This window comes from Podarcis raffonei, chromosome 8 (assembly GCF_027172205.1).
Source record: "Podarcis raffonei isolate rPodRaf1 chromosome 8, rPodRaf1.pri, whole genome shotgun sequence".
NCBI lineage: Eukaryota > Metazoa > Chordata > Lepidosauria > Squamata > Lacertidae > Podarcis > Podarcis raffonei.
This window is the reverse complement of record NC_070609.1, coordinates 61,996,917-62,018,370: the sequence shown is the minus strand read 5'-3', so window position 1 is coordinate 62,018,370 and position 21,454 is coordinate 61,996,917. Positions and strand designations below refer to the sequence as shown.

At 42.2% G+C, this 21,454-nt stretch overlaps 1 protein-coding gene across 4 annotated transcripts in view; it reads right to left on the bottom strand.

Moving 5' to 3' along the window:
* Window positions 1-5,478: 5,478 nt before the first annotated feature.
* The window catches only part of DPY19L3 (dpy-19 like C-mannosyltransferase 3), a 38,219-nt gene continuing 22,243 nt past the window's right edge, over window positions 5,479-21,454 (bottom strand). For 3 of the 4 annotated variants that reach the window (XM_053400298.1, XM_053400295.1, XM_053400296.1), the window contains 7 exons: window positions 20,506-20,628; window positions 20,001-20,112; window positions 19,398-19,454; window positions 16,507-16,589; window positions 10,830-10,962; window positions 9,580-9,738; window positions 5,479-8,802 (listed from right to left, as the gene is read on the bottom strand). In XM_053400298.1, the coding sequence (XP_053256273.1) occupies window positions 8,632-8,802; window positions 9,580-9,738; window positions 10,830-10,962; window positions 16,507-16,589; window positions 19,398-19,454; window positions 20,001-20,112; window positions 20,506-20,628 (838 nt within the window). In that variant the 3' untranslated portion in view covers window positions 5,479-8,631. The remainder of the gene's footprint in view (window positions 8,803-9,579; window positions 9,739-10,829; window positions 10,963-16,506; window positions 16,590-19,397; window positions 19,455-20,000; window positions 20,113-20,505; window positions 20,629-21,454) is intronic. The other variant, XM_053400297.1, reaches the window with a different exon arrangement.

Genomic DNA, 21,454 nt, shown 5'->3' with positions numbered 1-21,454 from the left:
GCCTCAAGGTTACCAAAGCATGCGTGGAGTGATCATAGTCCAGTGCTGGGGTTCATGCTTTGCATGCAGAAGGTCTTATGTTCCATCCTTGGCATCTCCAGTTAAGAATACTATCAGGTGACAGAAGAGGGGAAAGACCCTGTGTCAGAGAGAACCACAAAGCCACTGCCAGGCAGAGGAGACGCTGTTGGGTGAGATGGACAATCTTGCCTGGTATGAGGCAGCTTCCTAGGTATGAACCGCCCTGTTAGGGATGCAGTTTTCAAAGTGTGAGGGAAATGATGATGTGGGATGGTTAGGCTAGACTCAAGAATGTCTGCCTGAACAGAAATGGAAGAGTGGTATGTCAATCTTAAAAGAACTTGCGTGGCATCCCACCCCATTTTGAGCACCTTCCAGCCTTCTTACTAAGTGAAAATGTCAAAAGCATTTCCAGCTATTCATGCAACTCTGCAAGGTGAAATGATGGCAGGGGCTGTCATCTTTCTCTTAATGGAGACTGTTATTCCTGCCACGCTTCCAGTATTTCATGGCCACCACTGTGTTGCATGTTCCATGCAGCAGTCAAAAAGTACTTGCTTTCTGCCTTGCAGGACTTGCCTATTCGTTTCCTTAAAAGCCAATGCAAGGGAGTTGTGGCATTGTCAAGAAAGAGGCCAGCAGACCTGATTATTAGAAGTCCTGCAGCTGACAGGAAAGAGGGGGAAAGAGAAAAGAAATAAGTATGTCCCTAGGTAGTTGGATTTTCAGTAATCTGGTACTTTAACTAATCTCCTGCCAAGCTCTTTACAGGCTAACATGTAGCAACAACAATTCTATTTCCTATACAAATTGTGTATAGGCCTGCAATTTAAATAATCTTCTATATATTAGTATTTAATCTGTCAACCTGTCAAGCTCTATTGGTTTTCATAAGTTTCCAACCACCATTTCTACAAAATGAAAGTCAACAGATAACATAGTTCTGTGGCACTGAGGCAACCCTCAGAGCGTCATCCCAGGAATAAAGTGTACTCTTTTACATGCCTTAAGAGTAGACACTGCAGCAACTAAAAATAAGTTGAGACTTCTGAGCCTGGTGGCCTCAGTGATGCAATCAACTGTTTCCCCCAAAAAGTCAGGCATGATTTCCTTATACCAGCTGCAAAGGGCTGTAGCTCAGCAGCAGAGCAAACAGTTTGCATGCAGAAGGTCCCAAGTCCAATCCCTGCCATCTCCAGGTAGGTCTTGGAAAGATCCCCCATCTGAAAACCTGGGGAGTCATGCCAATTTGCATGGACAATACTAAGCCAGATGGACCATTGCTCTGACTTGCTATCACACCATTTCCTATCTTCCTGTGTGCTGTTAGCAGAGGGAACACAAGCCACTGTACCACCTTTTACCAGATGCTACCAAAGATATTCCCGATACAGGTTAACAATTGTTCTGTGCTACATACCCTAAAGACTATGGCTGCATGCCACTCCCTTGATGAAGTTTGTCCAGCTAGCTCAGCTTCATGGATCTGCATTTTATTTAATATGAACACCTTAGTAACCAGACCACTCCCTTCACCTGATGTAGCTAGCACAGCGCTAGCCACAGTAGCTCATGGTTACTGCAACAGCTTATTGTCACCCCCTGGACCCCAAGCTATTGTGTTTCCTTTACTTTCTAGGCAACCTCCCAACCTCCACCTCTGGAGGTGTAAAAAGGGTCACTGCCAGCTTTCCTGACAGTATAGTAAACGTGCTCTTGAGTAATACTGCTGCTCTACAGAGGCTCATACTAGATCAATTATTTCTGAAATAGGTTTCCTGAAGCAATTACATCCAACATAGACCGTCATCAACCCAATCTAGTTTGAGTTCCTAGCTTGCACTTGCTTTACACTACAAACTTTTAATCACTTTACTAGTCAAACAAGGCAGTGGTTTTGACTGAAGACAAGTCATGCTTATCCATGAGATCTCGGCAATACTGTATTTTTAAACCCTTGTCCTAGACCAACCTTTCGAAATTCAAATAAGGCCGCATGCCACATGCAATTACTTTTGGCTAGGCTTCCCTGACAAGAGACCTGCTTCTTTCTATCATATAAAGTTTCAAAACTATTGAGAAATTCACCATTAGGAGGAAAGGAGAAAAGCAGCTATGGATCCCCATGGATCAGAAAGCAACTTCTATTTAACGCTATCCAAATAACTTCCTCAGACAAGCTGCTAACCTCACAAAAGTTAAGTGCGCCAGGCAGCAATGGCAGGGGGAAAAAATGCTACTGCTAAATCATTTAACTTGGAAATTCAATAAAAGCTACTCTTACAAGCTGTCAAAGCCCAAAGATGATTTAAATAAATATTAACTCCTTTCAGCATGTTAAGGCGCTTAAAACAAGGTCAAAAAGCTTCTTTTGGCAGAAGAATGAGCTGCTTCTGACAGAGGATGTGAGCAACAACAAGAGAAGCAGGTTTTTAAATGGCTGCCTTAAAAAGGACAGATGGCAACAGGTTTTGATTTGCAGATCAAACTTTATTTAGAAGACAATATTCATGCATCTCAGTACAGCATCTTATAAAATGCCTGCACGCTGAAGTGTTAACCAGCAAAAATATTGAAGATGTGTGTCTCCTCATGTTCATACTGGCCTCCTTTTGACTTTTTAGCTCCACAGACTGACAATTTCACTTTGACCGTAACTGTATAGAAAACTTCTCTTCTGTATAAATGTAGAGTAACCTTTTCTTCCACACTAAGGGGCCAAGGAGCAGACAAGGGCGGCAACAAGTTGGGTTTGAACTTGGAAGCAGATCCACTGGACATCCGTTGGATCTACTTCTGTGTAAACATGGTTTAGGATTGCACTGCAAGTAGCTTGCAGGTTGGATGCAAGTGTTTCTTGCAAGCGAGAAGAGAATCACGTTTAATAATAAAACAACTTTTTTTGGCATGCATTTGGTAGCAGAATGTTACAGATGGCACAGTGAGGAACGGGGATGGCTAGCATGTGGCCTTCCACTTGGGACTCTAGTGTCCATCATTGCTAAACACTGGCCACTCTGGCTGGGTCTGATGAACATTGAGTACAACCACATTTGGAGGGCTACAGATTTCTCATCCCATGTGCTAAAGGCAGGCCTCCCAGGCCAGCTCAACAAATGCAATTCATCAGCCACGTTCCCCCCACCCAGTCCCGCTCAGGTTTACAGTCAAAGACAGGCAGATTTGCTGATCATCTGGTGGGCCAATAGGCATGGCTGGTGTGTTACACTTGGCTTGGTGGGTCATAGGTTGTACAGGCCTGAACTAAGGGAATGCAATACTGAAGAAGAAGAAGAAGAAGAAGAAGAAGAAGAAGAAGAAGAAGAAGAAGAAGAAGAAGAAGAAGAAGAAATGACCTGAAGCAGCATGAAAACCCCCAATCTTTGCTCCCAGAATGGGAACTAGCCCTGTCGCTGAACTAGCTCACAGCTAGACTTGAATCTTTGGCAGCTTAGGAATTCTACAGCTGTGCCCCCTTCCTACAGTTCCCTCCTAGGCTGTAGTTTCTAACCCCAAGTTCAAGGGCTTGACCTGCTTCCCTCAAAACAGGGACCCCCCCCCCCAATTTCTCCAGTTTTGGTTGCAGCAGAAAAGTGAAAATGAATAGATGACTCACAACTTGCGTGGGAGTTAGGTTCAGACCACAATAGCTATAGCCTCAAAAAGTGCAGATGAAGCCAAAATTGTGTGTAGCCAAAACCACCCCAGAACCGCTCCCATGCAACCATCCCTACCTTTCTGGAGCCAGTACACCATGTGAGCCTTGCCACCCAAGCAAGGCAGAGCTTATAAGCTCTTTGCCTTGTTTAACGGGCTATGGGAGGCTCTCATACCAGCTCTGGGAGGCTCCTGAGATCTCACTGGAGCCTCCCAGAGCCAATGTGAGACCTTCCCAGAACCAGATAGCAAGGTGGAGACTTTAAAAACTTTTTCCACAGCAGGAAAATGTGATGCAGAAACAGCTTTTAAGCTCTCCGCCTTGTGTGTGTTTAATTTGGGTGACTGTGTGCTGGCCGGCCACTAAGAGCGTATAGCTGCGATTGTGCAAGTTAAATGCACACAAGTTGTGAGCTGGCTGTACACAGCACAGGCTGGGCAGAGCCCAGGACCTGAGAGATGATGTAATTCATGCCGTTCCCAGACATCAGACTGATCATTTGTTGAGTGGTGAGACGATAGCTCTTTCTTCATGGATCAGCTGAGGCAGGTGAGCTATGTGCCTGTGTGTGTTCCTGCTTTAGTGTGTGGTGGCTGCACCCAGTTTTGGCAAGTGTGACCCTTGGGCTGTAAAAGGAAGCCACCCAGCCACAGCATGCTGAGAAACAGGGCAAATGCCTGCAAGGTTCTGAATTCAGCTTTCTAGAGTTCTGTTCCCTACCAATCCCAACTCCCGCTCCCCATATACTTATTTGCTAAGGGTCCCTCAAACTTCCTTTGATGATTGTGTCACTCACCACCTTGAGCTGTACTATGCTGGCATCCAAAATGTCATCTCCTGCACTTACTGAGGCTATAGCTATTGTGGTCTGTATTGCATGTGTTTCTCATTATACATGTCGCTGCTTGGATTTATTCAAGGATTGATGTTGGGGCTTTTTCAGGTTGTCAGACCTGGCTTCCGATTGTGCATGTTCAAGTAAGGATGTGGGGGAAACCATTGCTTTTCTTCTTGTAAAACGGTGCTGGTACTCACCATGAAGCTATTACATTAAATGCCACACTTTAAACCAGTGCTTTTCTTCTAGAAAAAAAAAGGTGCCAGCACTGTGTATCCTTGAGTGCTCGCAGAAAAAAGGCACGGGATGGGGACTCAACAGCCAACCTACTGGCCAATCTTTACTTCTGAACTTCCTCCTTCCTTCCTTCCTTCCTTAAATTAAAATGAAGTGGGTGGGGGTGGGGGTACACTTCCATGACTGGAAAGGGTGGGAAGGAAGGAAGGAAGGAAGGAAGGAAGGAAGGAAGGAAGGAAGGAAGGAATATTAGACAGGAAAAGGACCCCTGGCACATTCTAACAGGCCTCAAGTACAGGAGCAAAGCAAACAAAAACCATTTGGCACCCAGCATCTCAAAGGCTATTCTTGATGCCTACAACAACACCAAGCCACCCAGACCCCTGAAATTGCTTTGCAGGTATCAGGCACATTACAAAGAAAAGGAAATTTCCATTTAACACCCTTAATGCAGCTCCAGCTCCATCATTCCAATGACCCAAGTAGCAGCTCTCTCTCGCTCTCTCTCTCTCTCTCTCCCTCCTTCTCCACTGACCATGTCCCTCATAAGGTCATACTAAGCCCACCAGAGAGTTCTGTGCAACCCAAAAACTTGCATCCAGTATTTTAGTTGGCCTAATAAAAAAAAGATTGCCTTCTCACACTGTTTTGTTATAGGTCAGATTTGGCTTGATCGGGGGGTGGGGGGGGGAGTGGGACAACTGACAGCTCCAGTTTAAAAAAAAAAAGCTTGCGTTTCTAAGATGGCAATATTTGATCATACATATTTGGTAATAAAAAATGTGACGTGAAAATACTGAAACAGTGCATGGGTCAGTGTTCTTTTTTAAAAAAGATAGTAGTGCCATTGGAATTCTTGCTGGGGAAGCTGAAGTTAAGCAGCAGGTACTAGAGTGGTGAGCTGCCAGCACCTCAAGTGCCCACCTGGCCATGCCCCCGTTTTGCATATGCCATGACAGCGGCGTCTGCAGCAGCCGCAATAAGACCTCAGAACCACATGCAGGCTGTCATATCTCTGCCTGCTCCTCCACACTGGCTGAGCTTAAGGCTTAAAATAAGATGAGGCCTGATATACTGCAGCTGTGTGGGCTGCTTGGGAGACAGGTGCATAATGTTCTGGGCAAAGTGGCCCTGAGCACCTGCATCCTCAGCTGATTATGCCCACTGCCTCTAAAGGACAGGGCAACCTTATCTCACTCCACCGTGCCTGGGATGTGCTTATCCTGAATTAGCATGCAGCATTACCAGCGAGGAATCTGCTGACCCAGGCTCCCAGCAAGATCAGGCACACATCACTACAGGCTTAATTAAAGTTTTACTACTTATTAGAATGTTTTATTATTGTATTATGTTGAAGCGGCAGTGGGCTCCAACCTCATTAAGGGAAACAGAGTAGGAATTATTCAGGGGCTTTGCTTCCTCACTAAAAAAAAATAAAAAAAAATAAAAAAATCCTGCATGGCTCACCTCCAGGTTTGATTTAAGTGTGAGCTGATTAAAGTCTGCTTTCCTTTTGGTGGTGGTGGGATGAAAGCGCAGAAGGATCCTGTGTGTTATTTAATGAATACTTGCGCTTAAATGTAAAATTATTTTGTGTGAGGGTGACAGAACCGTATCTAGCCCTGCAGTAATTTACCAAGGAACAACTGCAGAGGGGAAAAGTGTTTAAATCATTGGGAACTGGAACATAGCTCAGTTGGGGAACTTTAATCTCATTACACATCTTGATTTAATTAAATGTGGGGGAGGCTAGCTGAAGCTCTGCAAGTTTCTCATCGTTAGGAATTAATTGCAACAATTTTCTTACGTGAACTATTTGAGCAGGCCAAATATGCTTCCTATTGATGTTTTTCCAGAGGCACTTGATTACCATCAGATTTTGCACCAGAAGTGAACACTGGCCATTATTACACCAGGGAAAAAATGGAGTTAACAGGAGATGGATTGTGGCCTTGCCCAACTCCCATTCATTTGAATGGGACTTTGAAGTTAATAAAGATTGTGCCTACAGCTGCCAAGTTACGTGTTAATGATTGGGAAAGTTCTACTTCCAAACCAACCCTGCCATAAATCTCATATAAAAATGTTAAAATTAGCTTTAAAAACATCACAGTGACTTTTTTTAATAAAAAAGCACAGCATTATAAAGTTGATAGTCTTCATAAAAGTACAAAAATGTGAAATCTATTTGCTTCAACATAAGGAACATGATTCATGGGGTTGTTGTTTTTTGTCCAAGTAAGGAGGGGAAAAACATTGAAGGGGGAGGGAGGATCTTTGAGAGGAAACGGTTGGTGTAAGTACTTGTCACATACAATAAAGCAAAAATCTCCCTTAAAGCACAATATATCCTACCACTTTTAATAACAAAGCTTATGACAGTGTTTCTCTTGGGTTTGGTATTCTTACTTAAAAAGACACACTTAGAAGAGGGGTGGGAGAACAGAATACAGTAATTGAACATTGTAATATGCAGGAGGGGACATGGGGGGGCAGTTTGCTTGTTTGTAAAAGCTCCTCTGAAAGGACGCCACAACATGCTACATTATCAAAAGAAAAACGAAGAAACCCAACATGCTCCAGTCTTCGAAATTTGAAAACCACACACAAAAATCAGTCATCAAGTGTGGAACCACAGGTAAAACAAGCAGCCACGAAACATTACAAATGGAATGCTGAGCAACAAGTGTTTGAAAGTCAAGAGAGCTTGAGAAGTACCATACAATGAGGAAGGGGAGCAATGTTCAAATGATGGACGCAAGCCTTTTGCTGGACTATGGTCTTCAGCAACAGCACTCACACAAAGCCCAGAGCTTTGCTTTGGGGCAGATCAACCTGCAGCAAAAATTAAGGACCCGGTGTTGGATGAGCAATGGCACAAAGACAATGCTGTGGCAAGAACAGCATAGCTGTCCCTGCTGGGGAAAACCCTCACTTTTTAGTCCCTGCTAAGAGCAAAACTGTACGCGGGGATGTTCTTGGGTTACTTTGCCCTTAGCTGCACAGTGGCTGCTAAGAGACTGGCAGCTCCATCCTTGTCAGCAGAGGGCCAAGTATCCTCAGAGCTGTGCTGTCTGAGAGAGAAGCGAGGGAGAGCAGGGTGTGCGTGTGAAGGGAAGGTTACCAAAAGCATTGCATTGCTGATGGCTATTACAAAGCTCACATCTGGGTCCTAGCATTAGAAAAGGAAAAGGTCACTGGTATATACACCCTAAGCACTTTGGCAGCAAAGCTCTGGGATCCGGGTTGAGGGCTGAGACATCAGAAGATTAGTCTGTGATGCTTAAGCAACCATGGAAAAAGCACCAAGAAAAATCTGGAGAAACTACTCCCAAGTAAATGTTTTTGGATTGGTGTTCCCAAGCTCCCTAAGGAAAATAACTGAAGAAGCAGCAACAAGACACTAATGGTATCAACAGGATCATGTTAGCAAGCCAGAACCCTGAGCAGACTCCCCTAGATTAGCAGTAGATGGAAAGACACAACAGCTGGTCCACAGAGGTCCTGGGTAAGTATGCTTTGAGTGCAATGCAGGTGAGACTAAGTCTCAGACTCCACCCCCCTTCTCTGAATGTTGAGCGTTGTTTTCATGGGGGATGTGCCATCGTGCTTCACAAAAGAGTCACTCCCACATGACGTCAGGGTGGAGCTTGCACCACACCACTTGTACAGCGTCTGCACCACAGCCCTTTCTGAACCAGCCTTCTGTAGTCCAGAAAAGCTTTCTGGACACATAAAAACATTATCAGCACAAACCCTTTCTAATGATCACAGTAATTAAAAGGTAAAACACTTAACCCAGTGTACAATGATTCCACCCCGCCCCATGAACCGTTTCTGTAAACTCTTGGCATGAGCTGCTGCGGTCACAGCAAAGCTACGTAGTCTTTTTATGTCTAGCGAGCTTGTAAACATGGAACGTTTTGTTCTGAAATACTTTAGCAAAATACATTGTGTATGAAGGCAGGTCTCGTTTGATTTCCTCACAGAAGCGAGGATGTGGCGAATGTTTTAAATCAGGATCATTCTCCCCAGGACCATCCATGGTCTGTAACAGAGATTACAAGGTTGTTCAAACATCTTCTTGTTGCCACATTCTAAAACAATGAACTGCTCTCTTAATGCAATACAAAGGAAACACACTAAGCTGTACAAGCACCAGATGCCATTGTATAGTCAGAGAAAAGCCCACAGCTGCCTACACACCATACACCTAAAAAGCACACTCACCTCACACACCCAGCAAAGAATCCTGTAGTTTGTTACAAACTGCAGTTTGTTAAGGGTGCTGGGAATTGTGGCTGTGTGAGAGGCAAACTAGATTTCCCTAGAAATCTGTACTTTACTTGATTCAATCCTATATTAATTCACATGGGCAATCCTAATGCCTGACCACAGATTACAGCACAATTCTAACTATGTCTACTCAGAAGTTAGTCCAGCAGAATTCAATGGGGTTTACTCACAGACAAATGGGATTAGGATTGCAGCCTTCTTTATAAACTCCAAACAGAACATAAATGCTGGACTTCCCAGTGACATAATAGCCCTGCTATCTGGTTCATAGTACATTTCACACTGTGTTTGCTGTGTATTTAAGGCAAGACAGCCAATCAAGACACCATCCAGTTACTGTTGGTACAATTCCCATCATCCCTAACCATTTGCCAGGCTGTTTTGTGGCTGATGGGAGTTGGAGTCTAACAACATCTGGAGTGCACCGTGTTGGCTACAAAGCCACAGGGTGTTACAGGGAGAGATGATCCTGTGCCAGAGTTCCTGCAAATACTGTAATGCAAACAGGAAGGCAGGCTCCGGTACTTACGTGGCCATTTGCTATGTCCAGAAGATCACGCAGCCGACAGCCCCTGCTGTGTCTTCTTTCATAACAAATACTGTCCTCCAGGATCACAAAGTCAGTCCCAAAAGATCTGAGGATCCTGTGGACTTCTTCAGGAGATCTTTTTGCATACACCTGATAAACCTAGAAACAGTGTAATTTAATTAGAATTGTGATTCCCACCCCCATTTCTTTATTGATTGAAGTTGGGGGGGGAGACAACTCAAGAGGAGCATAAGACAGAGATTTATGAAATAACGTGGAGAAATTTGACAGTCCCCTGCACCTGTCCCATAATACTAGAATTCAGGGTCATCCACTGAAATTGGATGGAGGTATATTTCAGAACACACAAAAGGAAGAACACACGCAACACAAAATTGAAGTATGAAATTCACTGTGCCAAGATATGGTAACAGTCACTGGCTTAGATAGCTTTAAAAGACGAATTCGTGAAGAAGTCTGTCAATTAGTCATGATGGGGCCCTCTGTATTCAGTGAAAGTATACCATGGAATACGACTTGATGGCAGGTAACAGCAGGAACTGGCTTGCAGCCTTGATGGCTGCTTGTGGACTTCCTGGGAGCACCCTGCTAATTATTGTGGGAAATAAGACACTGGGCAAGATAGATCTTTTGTCTGGCTTAGTGTGGCTCTTTTGCATTGACTAAAATAGAGATATGGATAAGAAATGGGTACAAGAAAAAGACCAAAGAATCTGAATGCACAACTTCTGAAATATAAAGGAAGGGAATACTCTCTACAAGATTGCTACCTAAGTTACCAGCAGTACCTTAAATCTGGCTCAGCATCAAGTTTGTGTTTGGGATGGGATGTCAAACGTAGCCTTCTAGCACCAGCTATGGCTTCCGGACCAGACCTAATGGCAGCACTGCATAGAGCGCACTCAGTAATTAAGTCTTGAGGTTCTCAATACCAGATTATGTTAGGTCCAGGTGCAGTTGCTGTTGGTGTGTTGATTACAAGTTGGGCCTTATGTGACAATGGTGGATCAAGGAGAACCCCCAAACAGTGCATCTGTTCCCTCAGAGAACAGTTTTGGTAATACTGATTTCGTTTTAATCGCTGCTGAGTGCCTTGCAATGAATGTTTGACTTGGGCCAGGTGTTGGTGGGAGATAATGGAGCTTCCTTTAGCTACACCCATTAATAACTTTATGCCAGGCCTGACCAATGGCTCAGCTGTAAGGACCTGCTGAGAAGGTCTCCCTTACCTGTTTTGTTCTTTCTCTCAGGCTCTTGTCCTCATAGTGGGGGTGATTTGTTAAAATCCTTCCTGTACACAGCTTGACGCCTGCTAAGAGCTGCATGCTTCCAGCAATCACTGACTTCTTGGGGGTGTTAGACCTGGGCAAATATTAAGAACAACTTTACTATCATATTTGTATAACTGTATAGCTAAAGGTTAAACTGTATACTTCATAATAAAGGCAAGAGAAATTCCTATATTCTCACATCTGCTTGCAAAACAGCTACATTTGGTTGCAAGAATTTTGTTTTAAATTAATTAGTTCTTAGACAATGTGATTTGTGTGTGTGTGTCTGTGTGCTGATCTAGTTAAAGAAAGAGAGACAAGGGATGTAAAACCCCCAGTCCTTTTCAAAAGGACCTGAACAGCTTTCTCAAGCAAGTGCCCCCGAGACTGATGGAAGGAATATCACTTTAGTGTGTTTTATCTGGCAACTCTCTTTGCAACTGGAGTGAAAGATGAAGAAGCAGTCAAGGACTGAGAGTTGGCAATTACATACCCAAAGTTGCAGATTTTGTCCCCATTGGAGGCAGACTTAGGCCTTGTGGGGCTCTAGAGGGGACCATCTCTACACACACACCTGCAACTCCCTCAAGCCCCATGTCTTTTGACCAGCCCTCATTTTGGGGTTTTAGGATAGGCTTAAGAATTAAGGCAACAGTCGATGCAGGTAAGAATTAGGTCAACCATCCTAGTAAAAGCCCACTTCAGATTGCAGCCATGCAATTCAGAAGGTCAAAAGCATCTTGCTTATGAAAAGCTAGTTTGTAGGGAAAAGGCCTTTAAAACACTCATCCTGAAGTAATACAATCCCAGGCTGGCTGTACTGTAATCATAGGTAATAAGAGAAATCAGATGCCCATGTTGTTATTGCAGATACCTCTTTGAAGCTATACACTTTAACAAACAAAAAGAGATCATTTCAAGAAAGCTGGAAAGCTGCCAACATGTACATTTCTCTACACTTAACTATGTGTACCTGCTGAAGTTATTGCACATTATTTAAGCTCTCACTTAATTTTCCATTAAATTCTCTGATCAAACTTTGAATATGTTAAGAGACAACCATAAATGTTTGCTATATCCCCAAAGGAGAAAACTTGTAGCAACGATGCAAGACATACCACAGGGCTGCTTTAAAACTTCTTACAAGGCCAAGCAAATCTCATATACAGACAGCAGAGTTAATATTTTTTAGCAAGCCATTTAAACTTTTGATGAAAAAAGAAAACTGTCAGTTTCTCTTTGACTTCTAAAGCCAGCTTCTTTTGAAAAATCTCTTTGCTCCGGTTTAATATTTTATAATTACATTTAAAATATTCAAAGTCACAAATACCACGAAGCGAGGTGGTCTCAGCATATGAATCGGCAGAAGAACTTAATGTGATGCATGTGCGTAATCATCTCTCTCCATTAGCCCAAGTTGGGAGATGAATTCCAGACAGGTCTCAAGCTGAGACCTCAACCATCTGAGCTGGAAGAAACTCTGCCAAGGGCCAATGCAGCACCGTTGAAAAGTCAGATTGAAAGAGGACCCTTAGGTCGACCCATGCACTTCCTATGTCTCTTGCAATATGAGAGATCTGGGACCTCATCCATGGTAAGTATTCTGGGACTTTTAAAAAATCATTTAATTATTTAATTTATAATCTTTCCACCCTCCTTAAAGATCTCTTAATGCAAGAAATAATGAAACTGAATCACAAAACTAAGCATAATCAAATTAAATAGCCAGCAGCAATAAATAGCAAAAGATGGGCATCGTTCAAGATAAGCCCCAGGAAAACAGCAACAATTTGATGCCTAACAAGGTTAACAGTGATGAGATCAGACAGGGTCACCAGTGACTAGGCATCACCACTGAGAAGGCCTAACCTCTGAAGGCAGAGACACCCAGAGCAGGACCTTGGCTGATGACCTAAGCAATTAGGATCACCCAACAGCCAGTGTTTTACTGGTCCAAGCAGTAAAAGTCAATTCTATGTGGGAACCAGCACTTGGAGCTGAAAACCCAGCTGACTTCTGACTCTGCCAGTCATCAACCACGACCCCTGTCAGGTTTTGCCTAGTTCTATCCAGAGCCGGGCACATTCTTCCTGACTTGTCAGATTCTGCCATGGCTCCACTGGTGGCGATTTCACCAGCGTTTTGAAAATGAGATGAGGTCTACAAATTCAACTGGGGTGCTTCAGTAGAAGGAAGAAAAAAGGAGTCAGGATTCGCCTGTGCTTCTTCCCTTGGATCTCTTTAATGGTTGCATTTACTACAAATAAGTGGCAGAAATGTAGAGTAATTTTCCCAGGGAATGACCACAAGAGGGGGACAATTAGCCAGCATGGTCTTAGGCACATTGCAAAGAGGAACACCGAATTCCTCTGCTCTAATCCTTATTGCCCAATGCAGCTGCTAAAAAGCTCAGCCTGAATCTTACACAGCTAATGTCTTCAAAGGCCCAAATGACACTTTTCCATTATGGAAAAACGAAGCAATTTTTACAAATGTCTGAACAAATGATGTATAAAATGAAAGGATAATTTGTTTTTATAGGTTTCTGCCAAGCTCCATAACCAGGCTGCCCAACCTGCAAACAATTTATTCTGCAAGAAATGTCACTAAATAATGACAAGGACTTACAGGTCAAACTGATTTACATTATGTAATTTAAATGTCATTCCAAGCGGACCTGATGGCATTTTGAACAAATAATCTCATTTATTTTTGAAGCTCTAAGCTTCAACAAGTTAATTACTGCTGAACTAATGGGGTAAACTGAGCACTATAATACAAAATGGGAACCTCTGCTTTATCTACACTTTTAAGAATTATAGGATTACTACAAAATAACTCATTTACAACAGAAAGCTTTAATGGGAATTACAGGGCTCCATGTACGATTTTGGAGGAAGGTGGGTGGAAAGAACCCTGCTTAAGATTCTAGGAAAATTCAAAGCAAAAAGTCATGCTTAAAGAGGAAGATTTATTTGATGGTCAAATCAGAAGAGATAAATTATGAACATTTTATGCACATTTTGAGCTCCTCCACTTTAGAGCTTAGTGCTGCAAATAATGTATCTACAAGACACTTCTAAATGCAATATTAGAAATGTCAGAACTTTGAGACTTCTAGAGAATTAGGATGGCCGCTGATGCAGCTTCAAGGAGTAAAGTAACAAAGAACAGGAAGATACCAGGAAGCACTTTTTAGAAAAGCCAATTTTTATGGGGGTTAGAGGTTTGACTGAGTGGTGCCCAGCCACACACCCCTACTTTGTTCCTCATCAGAGCATAACCTATCAATTTTAGTTTCATTAGCCCAAACGAAAGGATGCAGCATACACCTGCTTCTTCTGGTTGATGCTGAAGGCACCTTTATGCTATATTTCCCTTTTTTTTAAAAAGCAGCTGTTTTGTGCAAAACTGCTCTTGCACAAAACAGTTGTATTAAAAATAAAACTGTCCCCTCAGGAAGAACCAGCAGGTACAGAAGGCATTTGTTCCTTCATTGGACAAAATGATGCTTATTTCCAATTGCTGCACACTGGGGGCACGTTTGCAGAACATAAATCAACCTCTTTTTTGTGTTTGTTTTTTAATATGAAGGTTTGGCAAGACTGCTCTTGCACAAAACTTCTGTATAAAAACAATAATTTAAAAATACAAACAGTAATCCACAGCCAAACATGAATTGGGAATGAAGGTACATTTGCAGATCATAAATCAATCTTTTAATTGTTTTATTTAAGTTTTTAATTCAGAGCTTTTGTGCAAGAGCAGTGTTGTGCAAAACCTCCATAATACATTACACACACATACAGAGAGAGAGAGAGAGAGAGAGAGAGAGAGAGAGAGAGAAACTGAGAGTTACAACATGAACTGGGAGGTAAAGGAGATAGGAATATGGAAGCAAGGTGGTCAAGGGTCCTTAGGCTCCAGTCCACTACTGTACAAGAACGGGAATAAAACATGATGTACAGCATGCAGCACAATTCACTGTATACTGAATAGTGTGCCCCCTTTCAGATAAACACCTTCTTAAGAAAGCCTGATGGTCCGTAATGATAAATTTGGCTTTCAAAACCTTTCTGAGGTAGAAAACTGCAAGCCAAAACAAAACAAAAAAAGTTATCCTATGCAGAAAACCCTGAATGAGATGAAGTTCAGCTGAACTTTTAAAGGAGCCAAATGAATAATGACTGAATCATTTCTGACACTGGGAGCTTACAAGGCAAGAACATATCAGTCCCAGTTTCAGGTGCAAGGCATAAATTGGTTGTCGACTGCTGTTAATGCAAAAGTAATTAACTTCTCCTTACGTGCATAACATTCGCTCTTTGACACAATAAATTCCAAGTAGCAAACAACAAAAAAAGTGTCTGTCATGATTTAAAAGGAAAAGAGGATAAGCAGCAGTTTAGTATTCTCTGCTCTGGGCTTGTGTGAAAAATTGCTCTCATTGCAACCAGTCAAATCCAGTTTGTGGCTGAAACCAAAGCCCCATGTATATTTTATGTATAAATCTATATATAAAACACTGCATATTGTACTCCAGAGACCAGGGCTATCAAACATTTAGCATCTCTTAATACAGAAGTGGTACTAAAGACCCCTGGCTGGTGAACATTAGTCATGAGAACATGTCAATATGGTAGCAAAGGGATGGAGATGACTTTGGTCTGCATTCACAATGGTGGTGAAGATTTATATTACCTATTTACTCATGAATAATTACACTGTCTGTTAACCCTACCCAAAAAAAGAGGAAAAAAAGGTAAAAAAATAAGCAGCAATGCAGTGCTGCAAGAGGCAAACATATTCCGCTAACTGACAAAGTCTTCCACCCCCGCAGTGCCACTTTTTATAGCGGAAACTACAGGTCAAGGATAAACGAAACAGGGGGCCCACAGGTCACATCAAGTCATGTCTTGTGGTCTCCAAATGCCTCTCTCTGGTGCCAGGTTGGGGGCCATTTCCAACATAGCAGTTGGGGTGGGGGAAGGACTGGACTCTCCAAGCCAAGGTGCAGGAGGGCTGAAGCTTTCCCTCCCCCCCCCCCATTCTGATGCTCCATAATGGCATCAACTCCAGGAAGCCTTGCTGGAATGGGTACAGCTCACCACCCCACCCTAGCTGAATAACATGTTAGGTACTTCCTCCTAGCACACAGTGAGAGGACTCCAGAGGCCTCATTTCAGAAAATGAGGACACATCACTTAAGCACCTGTGAAAATCCTCTGTAATATCTTTTCTTTGTACTGGAAGTGGTCCCTACCATGTTATTTAGTTGTGGAGGGCAAGAGATGAGTAGGGCTTGACCCATCTGGGAAGGTTCTTGAGACAGTTGCTACCATGCAGTGGCGTGTGTAGGTTCAAGCCTCCAAGAACCTTGCCTGGGAGATTCCAGCCGCCCATGATGATGAAGCTGGCCATCAACGTTCTAGCCAAAAACTGTAAGAAGTTGCTGCAGTCAAGAGGAATTGTGCAGAGATTGCAACAAAATCACTAACCACAGGCCAAAAGCTATGTTGCCTGCTTTCTGGAACTGGTCAATATAGGTCACTGATGGAACCAGAGAGCAGCAACACTAAGAACATCAGCTAACTCTAAAGAGCGTCTAATTTAAATAAAGTAAAAATCCTCTTACTTAATCCAGTTCATCAGCTCCACTGTGTCTGGGTCATAGAATTCCCTCAGCTCCGACAGCTCAGCCATCACACTAGGCCAGAACTAGAAGAAAAACCACACGGGGGGGGGGGGGGAGTACAGAGAATAATCCACATGTCAAATACTGGGATGGAGCTCAATTCTGTAGCAGTTAGAAATGGCTGCTTTTAGAGAATGAGTGGGAAAACCTGACTGATGTCCCAGTCATGGGAAGAAGCAGGTCTTTTGCTCTGCTCAGCAGCAGCTGCCTTGTGTTTTAAAACATTACAAATGGGAACGGTATGGACTAAAGCAGGCCTACACATAGAACAGTAAGCTGGGAGGCTGCAGCAAGATGTACTACAGGTAAAGATGATGTTCTGTTCATTGTGTCCAAAAACAGATCTCACAAATCACCAGCCACTTGAAGGAAAAGTGATTTTCCATGACAGCAAGTGACAGGACAATGCCCCCACCCCCTAAAATGAACTAATTTTGAAACCTTCCCCCTCCTCCTCCACACTGGCTGCTTTGCTTATGGAAAGCATGGTGGCAAGAGGTCAATGGGGGATGTTTCACCCGCTTCCTTGCCTGTCGCTTTTCACCCCCAGAAGCCATGTTTCTCCCTGTGGGGTTCCAGGTGTGCGTTTGCAAGGGCAAAAGCATGTCCAGAATGTCACATAGAGAAAAGGAGATGGTTGGAATGTGTGTTTGTATGGGAGCAGGAAAACAGGGAGCAGGGAAAGGGTTAAACAAACAGCCACAGTTGAAGTTGAACAAATAAACATTTCAAGCAATGCATCTGGACTTACAGCAACCACATGTCTCTAAAGAAGCTTTCATTAGCTTATTCGAGATTAGGTTATAATCTCCCCCCAAAACCACCACACGTTTGGGAGGAGGGAAGCTAATGCATATTTTGCTTGGGAAAAAAATGTATCCACAGAAGATAGTTCAACCTAGTTACTGAAAACGAGATGCTACTTACAAAAAGTTTCAGGACATAGCTAACTGGAACTGCTTGTGCAAAAACTGGAAGGGATTCAGGGAGTGTAGAGAGAGGTTTTGATGATTTGAGCGGTCTTCTGCCTCTGCCTCCATGGGAAGGTGATGCAGAGGGGAACCCACAGGCAGGTGACAGAAAGGGCACCCAGTGCCCCAGGTTCTATGCACGTTGCTTTGATGTGCATAAAAAGATGACTGAGCTGGTCAGATTTGATCACCAGTTGGAAGGGGTCTGGGTAGGACTAAATTGAGGCATACCCTTCTGTCTCCCCCAGCAGAGCTGATTAAGGCTGTCAGAGCTGACAGCACTAGTTGGTCTGCTTGTTGAGAAGAGAGAGGGCAACCTTTGCACTCATCAGCCAGTATGAAGCCTGGTGCTGCATGACATAATCTTTAGAGATCTATGCATAAAAGTTGGTATCTGCCACCATTTGCTTTCAAGCGAGAGCTAAAAATAAAAAAAGACACATCTTGCAGCAGTTTCTATTTTTAAAAGTGTAGTGAAGTAAAACACCAATCAGTAAAGAGTACTACAGTGAACATTTGTTGCTTTAAAAATGGCTCATACGTAGCAAACAGAGTATATTTGCAATGAGCCTTTCAACTGAGTACAGTAGTACCTCAGGTTACATACGCTTCAGGTTACAGACTCCGCTAACCCAACTTTTATATTTCATTTATATACCACCTTCCCACCAAAGCACACAAGGAGATTTACCATTTTAAAATACTAAAACTAATAAATGACATAAAATGTAAAGGTGGCCTGGAGTTAGGAAAGAGGGCAGTCTGACTGGAAAAGTTGTCTTTAGGGCAAAACCTTCACAAGGTGGCTAACAGCAATTAATAAATACAACATATCAAACAACTAAAACAGGAGCAACTGAAACAATGTCAAATAAGGATAAAAGGCTGAGTTTTTAAAAAGTGGTACTTAAAAGCCACCAATGAGGCTCTAAATGAACCTTGTGTGGGAGGGAACTTGCAAAGATGTGGGTCCACCACTGAAAAGGCCCTATCCATGGTACCTGGCAATCTGATGGTTCTTCACAGTAAGCCAGAGTGCAGGTCCTTGGGACCAGTCTCTGGGCCCAGACAAAGCTAATAAAGGTGCCCCATTTTATGATGTCAACAGAATGTGGTTTTCAGTTTCACTTTTATGAAAGTGTAACTTGTAAATGCCAGATCTGCAAAAATGTACTGTTCAAAGGAGGTAACAGGGTTTAACTGGACCAACTATACAGAATATATTATCACAGGTCTCCTTCCACAGGCGTAAAGAAAATGCCATTCAGCTAGAGAGTCAGGTTGGTTATGAATACTATTATTTTCACAGCTCTTTTTCAGGTTATGTCTTCATTGACAGAAATTATTGTATAAGGAAGTGTGACTTCATATATTTAAAAAAATCTCAGCAAAGAAATCAGGGAGCTGACGGGTGGTTTGATTTCCTGATATATGAGATGAGTGGAAAATATTCCTAGTGTAACATAATTCACATAAATGATTTTCTCATGTACATAGGTAAGAACGTAAGAGTAGCCTGCTGGATCAGGCCAATGGTCCACCTAGTCCAGCATCCTGTTCTCACAGTGGCCAACCAAATGCCTGTGGGAAACTAGCCTGTACTTGACAGTGTGAAGGAAAGTTAATGTGAGCAGGGTGTGGTACACATGGCAATCCGGCAGCCGTCTCTGGTGCAGCCATGATCAAGGAATCTACTTCTGTGCATACCATTGGTTGACTGTGACCTTTCTCCGCATGGCAGTATATCTCTCATGGACAAATGTAACAGGGAGAAATGGCCCTTAGTGGCTGAGGAATTTTCCTTATTTTCTAAAAGTAATTTTTCTTAAAAGAGAGATACAGACTAACAAAGAGCCCTACCTTGTAACAAAGATACAGTAATATGAGTACTGGTGTCAGATATCTAATCACAGATACCTAGGCAGAAAACAACAACAATTACATTTACTGAAATAAAACACCGTCAATAAATGATCAACAAATTTTGAAAACAAAGACAACAGGAGCTACTTCACAAATTGCATTTTTAGGTCGAAGAGCCTCTTTGTGTTAGCAATTTTCGTCTCTAAAAGTAATTCCATTAAGAACTTTAACAAAATACTGTGTATTAATTTAGCTTCTGTGAAGCGCAAAATATTGTATTGGGCTATATGTGAAAAATTATATACTGTTGTCACTTTGATTTTTCATGAAAAGTGTTATTTTTTAAAAAATGCATTCCATAGCTTCTGCAATATCACCATCTAGTGGACTTAAATAGAATTCCTTTAATATGTTACACTCCCAAAATGCACCCTGGATTCCAGATTAAACCGTATATAAATCTAAACACTTTCCCTCCAGCGTACTGCAAATCTGTTTTAAGTGTGTGGTGGTTCACCTCAGGCTACCCCTGAAAGAACTGGATTTTTCACACATCAATGAAAACAAGCAAAGCAATAGCACAGAACAGCTCTAACTAACCCTTTGTGGTGTGTAAAGATGGACAAATCTCAAGATCAGCCCCCACATGTCACTACTGCACAGACCAGAAGCTGCAAACACACATATGTGGGAAGTCCAAAGATATTTCATCCTGCAAGATGAAAAGAAAGAAAGAAAATGCAGTATGTGGAGGCAAGTTGAACAGTAATAGTATATAGATAATGTAATCTATAATAGCATACATACTAAAAAAAAACTTTATTTTACTTCCAGAATATTCAGTACCTTAAAGCACCTACAAAGATAAATTTTTTGAAAATCAGTTCTGGCAGCTCATCAAATAGAGCTGGAAGTAAAATCCCTCTGTATCCTAGTTTGAGTGCAGTTTCCATAGGGCAATTTTATTTCATAACTGGGACTTATGTTATGGGGGGAAAGTAAGGTAAACAGACCAAATAGGAATTTATAGTCTATTTTATATGCTACTTTATACTCCACATGTAATATCCAGTGCCCAATATGTATGACGTGTCAGATAGGATACCTCATTGTGCTCAAAGCCAGCAATCCAAAGAGAATGGTGTGCACTAAATTGTAAGCAACACCTGGTTTCAGCAGAGTTATGCACTTTTGCAGTTTATCCGCAGGTTTGTTGTTCACAGAGCCACTGAGTGAGAGGGAAACAAAAGAAAAGGAGCACGGCTACATTAGCAATACATTATTTTAAAACAGGACATTTGTATGCAGTTCAAAGGAACCTCCTGGTTCCAGGGAAAATAAAACATTCTAAGGCAATACTAATAGATTTTTCATGCTTGCCGAGTGCTTTAAATATTCCCCTGTGCAAGATTTTCTGCTTTCAAGCTGGACTGGCAAACGGTGGAACATGAGTGAAATAAATATGAAAAACAAATAATTTTATTTGCACATCATAATACTACAAATGAAACATAAATGTTCAGGGAGGGGTGTGTGGAAACAGACGGTTGACAGCTAATACCAAATTTGCAGTTAGGAGTACTCCCCTGGTTTTACACAAAATACTGGTCTCAGCTGCTACTAGGAATTAGCAAATGTTGGGATAAAGCTGACAAAAGTTTCCCAGATGAGAATCCAGTTCTACAGAGCCACCTTCTCTACAATATCTATCTATCTATCTATCATCTATCTATCTTTCTATCTATCTATCATCTATCATCTATCATCTATCTATCTATCTATCTATCTATCTATCTATCTATCTATCTATCATCTATCTATCTATCTATCAATCATCTATCTATCTATCTATCTATCTATCTATCATCTATCTATCTATCATCTATCTATCATCTATCTATCATCTATCTATCTATCTATCTATCTATCTATCTATCTATCTATCTATCATCATCTATCTATCTATCTATCTATCTATCTATCTATCTATCATCTATCTATCTACATTTACTTGGTCATTTTTACTTGGGTTCCACTAGATTTTCCCCTGCCCA